The sequence below is a fragment of the Pelophylax lessonae genome (assembly GCF_965119305.1).
Source record: "Pelophylax lessonae genome assembly, chromosome: 4".
Classification (NCBI taxonomy): Eukaryota; Metazoa; Chordata; class Amphibia; order Anura; family Ranidae; genus Pelophylax; species Pelophylax lessonae.
Window position 1 is genome coordinate 501,883,805 of NC_138771.1, and position 10,370 is coordinate 501,894,174.

Below are 10,370 nucleotides of genomic sequence, written 5' to 3' on the forward strand. Positions count from 1 at the left end.
CTATCAATGTGCCTTCATTTGTAATAATTTGTGTTTTTTATATGTTCCTGGAGTTGTGATTTATGCAGCTGAAGCTAAACTCCAACCAAAACATTGCAAAAGCATAGCACAAAGAGGTATTGGAGCCTATATCTGGTTTTTATTGCCTTCTGTGTCTCTTCACTTCCTATCAGGACAGGAAGTGATATAAAATCTCTACAACAAGTGCTCAAACAAAAACACATTTCTAGTAAAGTGGGGAGAGTTTAGAAGGTATGACCGTGTTTTTTTTTTTTTGCTGTCTGTGACTTTTTGTCCCAGTGTCAGCCATACACCTATAACTTTTATAGGTGTCACAGGCTGAGAAAGTGATAGAAAATCTTTCCGATGTGGTCACAGATAGAAAACTGAACAAAACAAACAAAAATGTTTGTCCGGAGTTGGGCTTTAAAGTGGCTTTCTTAGCTTTGGCTAGAGTAAGGTTTGTTTAAAACCCATGTAATATTTTTGTTGTGCCTTCACTGCCTGTCCTAGAGACACAGCAGAAAGGGACAGTAAATCTCTCCAGTGTGAGGATAAATTGTCCTTAAATTTCAGATTGTTGATGACAGTGGTCACCGGGACAAATAGAGAGTTAATCTCACTTATGGAGACGCAGACGGCAATGAAATCCTCCTTCCAAAACTAAAATAAAGTGTTTTCTTTACCTATACTTTGAACTAAATTAAATGTCTTCATTTGAAGAGGAGATTCCAAGTGACGAGGAGGAGGCCAACAGTCTGGGCCAGGCCATGCAGCAGAACACCCGGGAGGATGAAGAGGAGGATGACGATGAGGACTGGGATGATGAAGCACTGGAGGAGACTGCCTTAGAAGGGTTTAGTACTCCGCTTGATTGTCATGACGCCTTGGATGAATACCAGTTCTTTACGGACGTCTTGTTGGGTAAGTGATAGGTATAGTTCTGAAACATGACCAGTTTTATTATCATTAGTATGTTGTTAAGGAAGAACCAGAAAAGGTAAAATATAAGCAGATGCATTTAAGCTTCCCTGAAATCACTAAAACACTCGCATAGTTTTTAGAGTATATAATGTTGCAGAAAACTGTGCACCTACTTCAGGAGATACCCAAAGACTTGGAAACCTGTTACACAAGACTGCTAGCGAGGACCCATTACAGCCCCTATACAAGGCTCCCACATTAGTTTCCAGTGCTGCAGCCACTGCCCACTACCCCCCTCCCTGTGACAGCAGTACATGGCAGCAGTTCATTCACACACACAGCTCTGTGTGTGAATGAACTACAAGCCCCGACATCTTTTGTGGTTATCAGCTTGTAGTTCATTGATTTCTTCCTGTCAGTGTATCTGCCTGCCCTTACGGGATGTATGGGTACACAGATATACTGCCAGATCTGAAGGAGACCTGCATGGCACCAGCGATCTGCTGTTTGCTGATGCAATGCTTTAGAGGCTCCAAAAGAAAAAAATAATAAATGCACATTTTTTACCTGCAAAAAAATGTGCATTTATAATTTTTTTTTTCTTAAAGGTGAACTACAATCTGTTGGCTGCACATTACATCTGTGTCAATATTTATGCAGCTAAGAAATTTGTTTGGCAGTTTTACAGTAGATTCAACCATTCAATTGTCAGAAGACAAATGACTGGGAATACAGCTTCTCTATTCATCAAGAATAAGAAATCTCTTATGCTGGCCATGTGCGCAATGTTTATGATTGCAGTTTTGATTTCTATAAAATTCCCATTTGATGCATGGGAAATCCATGGTCATAAGTGCCCAATCTCATCCCTTTAAGGAATTATAAATGATTGAATTGACCATATATAGCAACAATGATACCTACTGCTGGTCATATGTCACAGGCACATTGTATTAAATTGTATTTGTAGTCAGAACATTTATTTTCCTTTTTTGAGTAGAGTTTGGAACCTTTACAAACCCCTGTCCGAATTTTTTTATTGCTGAAGTCTGAATACTTATGTGAGAGGCATTAGATTTATTGGACTAGCTACTGTGAGGCTGCTCCCATGTGGCACAGTGAACCCAAATGCAGGTATGGCGGTCCTAAAGGAATTTAAAAAATCAAATAAAAGCAGTGAAAGTACCGCACTAATATTCGTTAAAGTGTTACTAAACCCAAAACCGTACAATCGGTCTGTATATGCAGTAAAGCATGCTTGTTATACTCCCTGTGGAACCTAAGGGGTCAATCATGCACATTGTGTAAAAAGGCTGTTTTAATCCTGTTTTCTCTGATCCTCCCCTTCTTCCACAGTCCCCAATCCATCTCCTGATAGTACAGGGCCTTGCAGGCAAGCTGCACATGCTCAGTTTGGTGTGTATTGCTAGAGAGTTGTTTGGTTTTTCTTTTCTTGTTTTTTTTTTTTTTTCTTGGGAGGGTGCATGTGATCGGCACAGGGCCAATCAGCACTGTTCAGACAGAGGGTAAGGGGTCCTGCAGCCTCATAGGACAGTCAGAGGAGAATGAAAACTCCTACAAGCTTTTACCAGTACTCAGCCGGACACTGATAGATGTCACAAGACTGCTATATATTGCTGATGAGAAGAGATATTTAGCAGTTTATATTTACTAAAATAATGGCATTTCCATGTACTGTGAGAAAACATATATTGCGAATACAGGGTCCTGGGTTAAGTAACACTTTAAAAATTCTTGACAACACAATTGATATTGTTCTAAGCAATTTAAAAGAGAAATATGCGGTATAAAAAAAAAAAAAAAAACAACTTTATTGTCACCTAGGTGGATGCAGCATAGATTCGATGCTGCATCTGTCCCCAGTTACCTCTGCACTGAGAACTAAGCAATCAAACACCGCTGATCGCTTAGTCCTCCACTCCGCTCTGAGCAGACAGCGTTGACTGTCACTCACTGACTTTCTACTCTGCCCCTCCAGCACTCTCTGAAGTGTTGGGCTGGGGAGGGGAGGGAGCAGCTGGCTCAGTCTCCCAGCAGCAGCACAGCTGAGAGGCTGAGCCAGCTGCCGTTCCATGCATCAGGATCTTTCCCCAGCCTGGACCGGCTTAGTCAGCCTGTCAGCTGAAAACGGGTCACAGGTGTGCACAATGGACTGCACTCCTGTGATCTGTAGGAGAAGTACTGCCAAAAAGATTTGGTCGTACTTCTCCTTTTTAAAAAATCAGAAAAAAAAATATAAAGACTGAAATGAGACCTCACCTGCTGCATACTTCTGGTCAGTGGCTTGGAAAATATTGAAACCAGTGCAAGCAGAAAGCCAGTAACATGTTTAGATTGAGAGCAGCTGTGGCAGCCTTCATATTCAGTGCATTATGTCTTTTAAAGTGGAACTTGGCTTAAATCTTAGAGAGAAAAAAGAGGCACTAGAGCCAATAGCTAATATGGCATTGTCAGGGAATAATCAGATCTCAGTGAGAGGGGATAAATATCTGGAAGTGTTACACTTCACACATTACTTGGCATGACGAAAATTGTATCTGATACTAGATCCACTTTAAAGCTTCTGACAGAAGGCAAGTACACTACACATAGTAATAATGCTATACATTAAGTATACAACTGGTTTATGCTTCCACAGTAAAGGGGGAGTGTTCTATCGTTCTGTGTACATAAAAAATTGCTAATCATGTCCTTGGTTGCTCTTCTTATGACTCAGGCATACAGAGTAGAGACCCAGCCTGGTATCATTCACTGACCGCACCGCTCAGCAATGACCAGAAGAAGCAACTGCAGGAAATTTATACACTGTCAGAGCAGCGGAAGAGCGCAGCAGGTAAGGGGACGATTACATGACAAAGTGGATTTCATGGAAAATATTAGGAATGATGTCGTTTTGCCCATTTATTACATTTTTAACCACTTGCCTGCTGGACCAGTTCTGACGCTTTTTTTTTTTTTTGCTGGAAAATTACTTAGAACCCTCAAACTTTTTTTTTTTTTTTTTTTTGCAAAGGCCCTGGAGATCAAAATGGTGGGTGTTGCAATTTTTTATGTCACAAAGTATTTGCGGAACGGTGTTTCAACAAATACACTTTAATGAATTTTATTGCACACAAGTGCACTATAATACCCAATTTTTTTGTAAAATATGAAAGATAATGTTACGCCAAGTAAATAGATACCTAACATATCACGCTTTAAAATTGAGTACTCCCGTTGAACCGTGGCAAACTAACGGTACAGAAAACAAATCTCCATAGGTGATGCTTTAAAGGCATTTACAGGTTACCAGTTTACCAGGAAGACTGGTGTTAGGATTATTGTTCTCGGTCTGACATCCATGATGATACCTCACAAGTGTGGTGCAATCACCATGTACATATGCATTTGCGCATAAGCACGGGGAAACCGGTGCACTTTTAACTTTTTTATTATTTATTTTACTTAAAACTTTTTTTTTTGCACGGTCTTTCATTTTTTTTGATCAACTTTATTGCTATCACAAGGGATGAACAAGATCCCTTCTGACAGCAGGGGCCGTGGCAGGTCCTCTTTTTGGAGAGATCTGGGGTCTATTTGACCCCAAATCTCTCCTTTGATTTCCAATGCAGCTGATCAGACTCAGATCTGATCACCTGCTTTTCTGGCCACTAACGGGCAGGTAAACAAAGATTTGAAACTAGAGAGGCAAGAACATCATCAGTTCCTATCTCTGTGTAGTGCCACCATCGCTACAGATCACAGCAGTCTCAGGCTCCTACAGCAGACAGAAGAGCCTTTGAAGTGGGGGCAAGGGGGGGGACCCCGACCTCCTTCCACTGCCCGCAGAACTTCTGTCTTAAAGACAGCTCCAGCTGTAAATTTTGATACCGGGACGAGGCCTGCAGGTACAGTCATCATCTTGGTTTAACCACTTCCCTCCCAGGACGTCATATGGCATCCACCCGAGGAAAGTGGATTCAGAAGACCCTGTCACCAACCGAAAAAAAAATTAAAGAACAGAAAAATCCAAGTATTTTTAAATGTTTACTTGGAATGTTTTTCCTTTCTAAAAAGAATTTTTGTTTACTTTCAGTGTGCCTCTGAACTTTCCTTCTTTGCATGTCATTAGACCTCTCCTTTTCTGAGACAGTCTCATTACTGTCTGTGCTGACCTAGCTCCTCCACCCCTCCCCTCGCCTCCCTACATAATCTTTTAGGCCAAGGGAGGTGTAAAAGGTATTACTATAGATAGTGTCACTTGAATAACAGCTCTGAGTCTCCAGGGCCTGCTGACATCACAACCAAAGATGATGGCACCCAGCAGCAGTCTTGGGACTGTTAATTGTCTACACAAGGGAGGCTTTTACAGGTAAATAACTTGCCTAAAATACCCTAAATGCACATGGGAAGGTTGTTGAACTGAACGATCTGGGGACAGGGTTTCTTTAACTACTACAGCTTCTTTCCTTTGGCTGTCAGATTTTTATAAGCACACAAGGCACATGTCAATGAATGGCCTGGAATGTTTATATTTTCACACAACCTATTTTAGTCACAATTTTGTTTTCTTCCCATAGCCTCTCAAAAGCTTGAGCAGCAGCAACAGCAGTCGGGGCAAATGGTTGGCGGTTCTCAGCAGTGAACTACGGAGCTGGAAGTGACTCTGGGACGTTTGCACTACTACATTTTGTAAATGCCATCACACTGGGGAGCAACTTATAAAAGTTATTTGAAGGCTGCTACAGCGAAGCCCATCGACGAGCATTCACACCGATTTCTGGAAGAGTGTGCTTTTCTTTTGTTGGTCAGCTTCCTTTTTCTTTTCTTTTTTATCTTTTTGACAGATGGCAGTCCCTCTCGTGAAATGACTGAGGAACTGTGTAAATTATTGTTTTAAGGGGCTTGAGCTAGGAACCTGGTCCAGTTGACCTCTGCACTTTTACTCATTCCCTTAATGTGCTCCCTTGCTACCATGAACTTGGAGTCTACGGATCAGCATTGGTGTGTGCTATGGACCCCCACCCTCAAGGAGCAGATTCATGAATGACTCCTAATGAAGTTTAGCTTTAAAGCCATGCTTTTAACTACCATTGTAACCTTGATCACCAGTCTTTTCCATCATTGTCTTTCAATAAAGAAGAGTGTGTGTTTGCAGCACTTATACAATCTGTTGGCTGCACATTACATCTGTGTCAATAATTATGCAGCTAAGAAATTTGTTTGCCAGTTTATTACAGTAGATTCAACCATTCTGACTGGGAATACAGCTTCTCTATTCATCAAGAATAAGAAATCTCTTATGCTGGCCATGTGCACAATTTTTATGAGTGCAGTTTTGATTTCTAGTAAATTTCCATTTGATGCACGGGAAATCCATGGTCATAAGTGCCCAATCTCGTCCATTTTAAGGAATTATAAATTATTGAATTGACCATATATAACAACAATGATACCTACTGCTGGCCATATGCCACAGGCACATTGTATTAAATTGCATTTGTAGTCAGAACGTTTATTTTCCATTTTTGAGTAGAGTATGGAACCTTTACAAACCCCTGTCAGATTTTTATTGCTGAAGTCTGAGTATTTGTGTAAGAGGCAATAGATTTCCTGCTTTTAATAGCAAATATTGCCAGTGACCTGAAAAGTGGAGTGGACTAGCTAAGATGAGGCTGCTCCCATGTGGCACAGGGAACCCAAATGCAGGTATGGGGGTCCTGAAGGAATTTCAAAAATGGAATAAAAGCAGTGAAAGCACCGCACTAATATTTGTTAAAGTGTTACTAAACCCACATCAGTAAAATCAGTCTGTATATGCAGTAAAGCGTGCTTGTTACCGTGGAACCTAAGGGGTTAATCCTTTGCATTGTGTATAAAGGCTGTTTGATCCTCTCTCTCTGATCCTCCTCTTCTTACACTGCCTCCAAGAAAATAACCTGATAATTACAGAGCCAGGGGACGGGCTGCACATGCTCAATTGCTAGAGTTTTTTATTTTTGGGAGAGTGCACGTGATCAGCACAGAGCCAATCAGCATTGTCCAGACAGGATCAGGGGAGAATGAAAACTCCTCCTACAAGCTTAACAAGGAACTGATACAAGTCACAAGGCTGCTATATACTGCTGATGAGAAAATGTATGTAAAATAATTGCATTTCCATGTTCTGTGTACTGTGTGTAGTGACTGCAGGTTCTGGGTTTAGCAACACTGTAAGTCCCATAAAGAATTTAATGAAATCTTGTTAGAATAGAATCAAACAACCAATGCAATTCAAGGTTTTATGACTGCATAGAATGATTGTACATCCACAAGTGGTAGTAGGAGATTGCCCAGAGGGGTGAGCTGATTCTACCTCTTTCTCATTGATTGTACAAGTTGTATTCTACATTCTGCGGAGTCTAGGCTTGTACATTGTACATTCCCATGAGAATGCTCTTTTGCAGTGGGCTGGAGTGCAGGATTTCGAACCCCCAGTACATGCTGGTTACCCATGTTTTTTCCAGGAGCATCAGAGGACAGGGTTGAGGAAAGTAGTTTTTTTTTGGGGGGGGGGGGGGAGTGGGATGTGAACAGTATGCAGTGTGTTAACAGCCATTTGTGTTGGGGAAGAGGGGTGGTAAAAAAAAACTGCACCCCCTGTTCAGCATTAAAGGTCTTTGAGTGTAGTAGTAATTGAACAGAATTCACGAAAGGCCAAATTTGATCCTATCCGTGTTTTTTTTTTTTTTTTGTTTTTTTTTGTTTTTTTTATTGATACGGTTGCACACTCAGAATCTTTCTGTGTGGTAATAATCGGATTGTGATAGGTGAAATATTACACCAACAAACCCTGGGTTTGAACACCTTGCCACAAAGTGTAATAATTTCACATGTGTGAATGAGGATACAAAGTAATGTCTGTCGTGATGGATTTTCTGCATGGTGAACACACTGACTACATTTGATGTAACTTTAATCATTGATAGCTTGTTTTTTTTTGTTTTTTTTTTTACCACAACTAAAATAAAGGATATTGAGCTCCTTAATCACCTGGTCTCCAAGCACACTGTATGTTTCACATCATTGCAGTAAGATATGAGGAACAGCAATATGAAATCAGAGGCTTCTGTATAATATGACCAGCTTTTATTGTACTCCTCCCTCATACACTTGGAGTTCTAGAAAAAAAAAAAAAAGCACCCCTTATAAAATAACATTTTTAGCTGCTATTATTGACCTTTCTCTCTGAAAATGCTACTTGCTTGACTGTCGTCATGATCCCTGGTCTTTCATCATTTCCAAGTCTTTTTACAGCAGCATGTTGACACATTGGGGGAGATTTACTACAACTGGTGCATTCAGAACCTGGTGCAACTGTGCATTGTAGCCAATCAGCTTCTAACTTCATCTTGTTTAATTAACAACTTCAGCTCCAGAAGGTTTCCCCCAACCCCCTTCTCATGACCAGGCTATTTTTTGTGATACGGCACTGCGTTATTTAACTGATAATTGCGCGGTTGTGCGACACTGTACCCAAATAAAATCTATGTCCTTTTTTCCTACAAATAAAGCTTTCCTTTGGTGGTATTTGATCACCTCTGTGGCTTTTATTTTTTGCTCTATAAACAATAAAAAGACTGACAATTTTGAAAAAAAAAAAAATATTTTTTACTTTCTGCTAAACACAGCCAATAAAAAAATGTAAAAAAATCAAATGTCTTCATCAGTTTAGGCCAATATGTATTCTGCTACAAATGCAGCTAGGTTCCACAGTGGGGTGGAAAGGGGAATTGGGACTATATGATACCCAGAAGTAAATGAATAAACTTGGAAGGGAAATGGACCAGAAAAAAAATATGAGTATATAAAAGAATAAATTATAAAGTTTATTCAGACATTGTTTAAAATGCCTCAAATGAGAAACCGTAAGTTAACCAATTAAAAAGATCGCATAAGGTACCAAAATAGCCATACATAAGGGGTGGACCCTAATACATAAAGGGTGATGCTGAAATTGGTGGACACACAGACCCTGACCTGTTTCAACAAAGTCTTCTTCAGAGGGCGAAAATGTCCACTTGACAGAGATCTCTAAAACATATATACAAAAAATATCTACAAATACGTATCAGCAATAACATAAGCACAAAAGATTGACTATGTAAACAGAGTACAAACACCAAATGACAATGCTTATAGTTGACAGATCAAGCATCGAAATGCATCTGGACATACAAAAACAGGCTGTGTGTCTATAGCTCACAGCGCTACCCCACAGAAAATTCCAAATGTCCCAGAGAACAGCACAAGGTATAAAGCGGCAGGCGGAAAAAGGATTACTGAAAAAAATAACAAAAAAACATTTAAACAAAGAAAAAAAAAAAAATATATATATATATATATATATATATATATATATATATATATATATATATATATATATATATATATATATATATATATATTATGAATGACTAAATGCTCTGTAAATTCTTCCAACTATTAGGGAAAATCCTAACTAATATCCTAGACATTTTCAAAGGCCCAGTATTTTGGAAAAGATGGATAAAAGCCTACATGAAAAAATTGGATTTTTTGACTTCCCATAAAATCCATTTCTCTGGTATTCATTGAACGGACACAGCTCCTAATATTCTTAACCATTGGGTTATACTGCCCCCTACAGAAGTAGGACACTAGGCTGGCTATGCCTATGAGCAACTCCAGGGGGTATACTCCCTCTCCCTGCTATAGGCACTCAGTTTTGTTACATGCAGTGTCAGACGAGTTACAACTCCACAGAGGGGGGGGGGGGGATGCTGTGTCTGTCAATAAACATCAGAGAAATGGATTTTATGGTAAGTCAAAAATCCCATTTAATCTTTTGTTCACTGACGGACACAGGTTCTGGTATTCTTAACCATTGGGACGTCCCAAAGCAGTGTTAAACATGAGGGGTGGGAAACAGCAAAAAAATTCCCAACACTAAATGGTAGCCAACCAGGTAACAGGAGCTCAACCAAAACAACTGGAGCCTACCTTAAAAAAACAATACACTCTCAAAGAGGATCAGGCCCTATCAACAGCAGCCTGCAAAACCTTCTGGCCAAAAGTAGCATCTGCATATGCCAACACATCCGCTTTATAAAACTTTGTGAAAGTGTGCACCGAGGACCAGGTGCCGCCTTGCAAACCTCCGTCACTCATGACTGATGACTGAAAGGCCCAGGAGGCACTGAGCGCCCTAGTAGAGTGCGCCTTAACAGGGAAAGGGGGAACCGGACCCTTGATGGAATAGGCCTGAATCACTGTCAGATTCATCTGTAAATGGTCGCAGAGGAAGCGGACAACCCTTTGGGAGGCCCATCCACGAGCACAAATAGTGAGTCTGACTTCCTGAAAGACTCCATAGCTGCCAGGTACTCCCTAATTTCCCGGACCACATCCAAGGCATGCAAGGCAAT

The 10,370-nt window shown here is 40.3% G+C and overlaps 1 protein-coding gene across 1 annotated transcript in view; it reads left to right on the plus strand.

Moving 5' to 3' along the window:
- The window catches only part of IPO8 (importin 8), a 79,979-nt gene extending 73,868 nt beyond the window's left edge, over positions 1-6,111 (plus strand). The window contains exons 23-25 of the mRNA XM_082255343.1: positions 724-924; positions 3,662-3,778; positions 5,505-6,111. Of these exons, the coding sequence (XP_082111469.1) occupies positions 724-924; positions 3,662-3,778; positions 5,505-5,569 (383 nt within the window). The 3' untranslated portion in view covers positions 5,570-6,111. The remainder of the gene's footprint in view (positions 1-723; positions 925-3,661; positions 3,779-5,504) is intronic.
- Positions 6,112-10,370: the final 4,259 nt, after the last annotated feature.